The sequence below is a fragment of the Chinchilla lanigera genome, unplaced genomic scaffold (assembly GCF_000276665.1).
Source record: "Chinchilla lanigera isolate Chin_1 unplaced genomic scaffold, ChiLan1.0 scaffold00003, whole genome shotgun sequence".
Classification (NCBI taxonomy): domain Eukaryota; kingdom Metazoa; phylum Chordata; class Mammalia; order Rodentia; family Chinchillidae; genus Chinchilla; species Chinchilla lanigera.
In genome coordinates, this window is record NW_004955404.1 from 1,996,893 (window position 1) to 2,002,327 (window position 5,435).

The following is a 5,435-nucleotide window of genomic DNA, read 5'->3' on the forward strand; positions in this document are numbered from 1 at the left end:
CGCACTTCCGGCGAGCGCGGCCGCGTGCGCCCAGCCTCGTCTGACAGACGTGGGAGGCCGCCCATGTGTGAGCGCCGTCCGAGCCGGCCGCGCTGGGAGTCGCTGTGCCTGCACGCCGGTCGTGGACACTGCCACAGCGGCAAATCGAGTAGGGCCGCGTGAAAGCAGTAGTGTGTCCTGGTCATGGAGAGTCCCACAGCGTGGTGATTTTCAAAAAATGGAAAATGTTGCCCTTGTGGTGACGCACGCCTGAAATCCCAGCACTCGGGAGGCTGAGGCAGGAGGATCGTTGCAAGTTGGAGGCCAGCCTGAGCTGCAAAGTGAGGTTAAGGCCAGCCGGAACTTCATAACCAGACCCTGTCTCAAAAAACAAAAACAAAAAACCAGCTAAGCAGGTGGCAACTGCAGGTCACTCGGGAATGAAAATCCCCCAGACTCTGCCAGGACATGGGCAGCTACGGACCCAGGGCGTCAGTGTCACAGGAGAGTCTGAGTCACTGGTTTGCAAAATGGCCTAGCGGGCCAGCAAGCAAGTCATTTTGGTGTAGCCGCTCAACTGTTAATGGATGGGAAACTAGCACGGCTGTGTTCCACTGAGATTTATAGACACTAACATGAATTTCCTGTCTATGTGTCATGAAGTAGGGCTTTTTTCAAGCATGTAAGATCGTTCTGAGCACATAGGCCAAAAAAAAACATTTGGGGCAGGGTCTGCTGGCCGCAGTCATTTCCTGACCGCTGGTCTCAAGGTAAATTCTTCTGGACACACACTTGCTGGCAATTAGGTAACTTTGATTCCACTAAAAAGTGACAAGAGTATAGAGTCTGCTTAAGGCTCTGAACTGCTGGTGTCAAAGCTGGGCGTGTTGGCATACACCTGTAATTCCAGCAGTCAGGAGGCTGAGGCAGGAAGATTGTTGCAAGTTCAAGACCAGCCTGGGCTACAAAGTGAGCTCAAGGCCAGCCTGAACTGCATAAGGAGGCCCTGTCTCAAGAAAGAAAAAAAAAAAAATGCTGGTGTGCAACTGTAGGACAAAGCTTTAAAGGTTTCTACACTGAAACCAAATACACCGCTAGAAAAACAAACTGGCCAAGTTTCACTTATTCGTGATCTTCATGCTCTCACATGCAGCACGAAGCACACTGGCTTCACACAGCACTGGCTGCACTTGTGACCCTAAGTGGAAGATACCTTTACACTAGTCAACGTGGCCATGCTCTAATCCCATGCAGGGAACATCTGGTCTCAATCTCCTGACTCGATGACTTTGCCTTCATTTAACAAAAATGCACTCCATTGTTTAAAAATAGCCATTTGGGGAACAGGCCAGCATATAAAATTCCTGTCATGTAAAACTTAACCATTTATCTTTTTAAAAAATAATCTTTCAGAGCCAGGCATGGTGGCACACGCCTGTAATCCCAGCACTCGGGAGGCTGAGGCAGGAGGATCATTGCAGTTTGAGACCAGCCTGGGCTACAAAGTGAGCTCAAGGCCAGCTTGAACTGCATATTGAGACCCTGCCTCAAAAAGACAAAAAAACAAAACAAATCTTTCAACCTTAAACCTCTGTTATTCAATTGTATTGATGTACATTATAGTAGCAAGAGACAAATTCACTACAGGCTATAGTTTTAGCAACCTAACTAACCAGAAGTATGACATTTTATTAAGACAAAACAGCTAAATGAAACCTTTACTTTCCACACTTCATGTGCTAGGTTGCTTCCAATTACATCCCCTACCCCTCAAAAATCAGTCTGAGACTCACTGAAGTGTTCAATTCAAACCTATATTTTCAGTTTCTAAAACATTGATCCACAGACCACTGTCTGGTAACACATTTACCAGGGACAGCAAAGGCAAAGAGAGCCCGTGCTGGCCCTTCCTGGGAGCGGAAGGGCCCCTTGGCTAGCGTCCTTTAAAAATACACATCTGACAACGTTCACACCTCCAGCAGGCGGCGATGGAATAAATACACCGGTGCATCTGTCCCTCAGTTCCCGAGTGTCCGCCAACTACCTGTTGTAAGCCCTCTCTTTTTTGGATTTCTCCAGGGCTTTGTCCATCGTCTTCTCATTCTCCCCCCGACACTTGGGACAGTACCACTTGCCCTTTGGTTTATGGTTGAGCCCCACGCACGAGAAGTGGAACCACTCGATGGGGCACTCATCGTTGTCACAGCCGATCATCTCTCCATAGGAGACCTGATTGCACAGACAGTACGTGGGCTCGTTGGGGTCAATGGGGAGGTCTGCAGGGGATGCCTCCCTCTCCGCTTTGGCCTTGGAACGTTTTTTCTTCTTCGAGGTTTTCGCTTTCTTCTCCTTGGGTGTTCCTGAAGTGAGGTCATCGTGGTCGTGATTATTAGAGGCATTCTCTCGATTCTCATTATTTCGCTGCCGCCGGGACCGCTTGTTATTGGGCTTTTCTGCTGAATTGATTGTCTCATTCTTGGACTTATCTTGCCCAGCCTTGCCAATGCCGCCCGTGGTGTCGCCGATCTCCTGGTGGGCCTCAAAGAGCTCCACGTGACTGTCCACTTGTCTGGTCCGGTTCTCCACCAGCTCTACCATCTGACTCACGATCTGGATCTTCTCGTCCCCCAGCTCCTGGCTCCGGATCAGGGCTCGCTGGATGCAGTGCAGCAGCCGCCTCTTCTGGGCGCTGTCAGTCTCGCGCTTGAACTTCTCATAGTACTCATCCAGCTCCTTCAGGATCTCTGCAAACAGAAACAGTACGCGTTACCCAGCGCTGCGAGCACCCACAGAGGGCTCGTTCAGCCTCACAGCTGTGAAAGAGTAACTACAGAGAACGGAAGGGACCAAGGTGAGCTGCCAGTGTAAGAATCCCGCCACCTGCAAATCTTTTAAAGACTTAATCAGCAGCAGGAACTCTATCAGAGAACACATACAGATTTCCAGTACAGCTCCTATGGTTTAACACCTGGGGATAAGAAGCTGAGATCCGGACTAAGGGACGGAGGCCCTCAGTTTACGGGTCACTTCATGGTCATTCCTGCACCTAGTTCTTTACTACTACTGAGAACAAGAATGGTCTGGTTTTAATAAACCTGAACCACAACTTCAACCTAAAACACAACTTAGTTTTGTTTTAACTTACTTTTACACCTACTGCTTACAATGTCATTTTTAGAGCTGTATTAGTCAACAACGGATTAATAACATAAAACCTTTTGCTATTAAATTTAAATTTTCTTGCACAAGCTACATGCAGTGTATGTCATTTACCAATATAATTTGGCAAATGTAATTAGATAATTCCTCAGTAAAAAAGATGTTGTGATGACCTAATTAAAATATAGGAACTAAATATTCTTGACAAAAACCTATTTAAATACAAAAAGACCAAAATTATTTTTCTCAAACAATAAACAGCACTAGATTTTTGTCCTGCAACTGTTTAGCACTCTCTTAACACCAGACTCTCCAACTAGGAGGTATGTGAGAAGTGTGTGTGTGGGGGGTGCGGATGTCTACAACGCTGCCCACCCTCCTTTGCAAACCGAATTTCCACAGGGAGGACTCAACCCGACTTTAGAATAAACATGTGAACAAGCAGGGTAGTTGCGCTGAAGCACCCTGAAATAGTAAAGGCTGTGATCTAGCTCTGAAGGTATTTCCTACAGGAACCTTGTACTATCACCAGAAAGGAGGGAAACCAGGGTCTCCCAGTCTACCCAAATTCATTCTGCAAATCTGCTCATCCAACTCACTTAGGTCTGATGTTAAAACGTGAGTTCGAGCTATTTATTTTATTTTGTCTTTCTGAGACAGGGTCTTGAAACAACCCTCCTGCCTCAGCCTCCCGAGTTCGGGGATCACAGGTGCGACACCACACCTGGCCAGCTATCTATTTTTAAATGGACTGCGTTTCAGAGCTGTACCTAGCTTATCCAGTAATCAAATTTTACCGAAGACACCATGCTGTCACATCGCTAACAACTTCTTTTACACCACAAACAAGCTCCCCTCCAAGTGAAGTCACCTGCAGGGAACTACCACAATGGAATTCTTACCTACACAGTGGAACATGTTTCTTAGCAGGTACTGTCAAGACAGCCACTGAAGGCCAGAGATACAGCTCAGTGGCACAGTGCCTATCTGGCAAGCGTGAGGTCCTGAGTTCGATTCCTGATACCGAGAAACAAAACACAACAAACTAAAAAACCCAGCCACTGTGAGCTATAAAAGAGGGCAGCGACACCAGGCTAAGCATGGGGCGGCTGGGATGCTGCCGCTTCATCCACCGGCCTGCTTCAGACCACGGCTGACCCCGTGTCCTGAAAATGTTCTACGACAGAAAACCTGCACTGCACAAAGAACGCGGGGTTAAACGAGACCACGGCAAAACCATCTGCACTGTCTGATTCCTGCTGCGCATTTGAGTCTTACACAGGCTTGCACTCCAGGGCTGTAGAAGCAGGCTTCCCTCGAGGCAGGCAAGCTCGAACGCCACCTGCATCTGGGGACCACGGCCCGCCGCGCGGCTGGTCCACCCCGATGGGCACTAAGCCGAGTGTGACCCGGGGCCCCGGGCAGAGACAGAAAAACAGCAGCTTCCCGGTGGCGACGGAGACGTCGCTGACTGTGCCCGGAGAACGGAACCCGAACCGCCGCACCGCGCAGTGCCCCCAGGCACCGAACCCGAGGGAGGACGCACCGTTGTGGAGGCAGAAAGGTGGCCCGCAGCTCCCGCGGATCACCAAGGCAGAGCCCGCGGCCTGAGGCGCTGCTCGGAACCGCCGCCGGCGCCATCGCTCAGGCCGGAAGTGGCCGGACTCCGTCAAAAACAGGAACGCGGAGGGGCAGGGCGGACTCCCGCCAATGGGGAAGAGAAAGATACGCCCCGCCCCGAGAGCAGCCGCCTATAAGAACCGGCGGGCCGGAGGGCGGAGGCCAGAGAGCCGCCAATCAAAGTGCAGGACCTGCGCGCACAGCCCGCCCCAGTAGCTCCAGGAGCCAACCCTAGGCCGGAGGCCGAGCGACCCAAAGGCTTTCAAACTCGACCTCCTCCCTACGCCCCGCCCCTCTCCGAAAGAGGAAAAAAGAAGGCAGCGGAAACACAGACCTGTGCCACTCACTGAGCAAGGCCCACCCTTATCCGGCTCAATCACCAATCGCGCCGCAGCAGACGGATAAGGATATTCCACGGGAGACGTCACAACCAATCACAGGGAGGTTGAGGCGGGACGTTCCGCAATATGCTAATGAAGTCCCTATAAAAGTCGCTGCGAAGCTACGTCTCCGGTAGAGCGCGCAGGGGCGCTTTACTAAGTTGGGGGCTGGCGTGTGTGGTGGCGAACGGTAGCCTTCCACTCCCCCCAACTCGTCCGTTTCCCTGCTGCGCAGCCCTGCAAACATTAGTAAACTCCAAGCAAAGATCCACATTCAAAACAGGGCCTCCAACCCCC

General features: G+C 50.8%; 1 protein-coding gene across 1 annotated transcript; it reads right to left on the reverse strand.

Annotated features, from left to right (window-relative positions):
- Positions 1 to 1,772: 1,772 nt before the first annotated feature.
- On the reverse strand, positions 1,773 to 2,723 carry Ing1 (inhibitor of growth family, member 1; the record flags this gene model as incomplete). The annotated part of the gene is given in 1 exon segment (XM_013515751.1): positions 1,773 to 2,723. A coding segment is annotated over 1 exon segment (704 nt), but the record flags the coding sequence as incomplete, so codon positions are not given.
- Between the last annotated feature and the right edge of the window lie 2,712 nt (positions 2,724 to 5,435).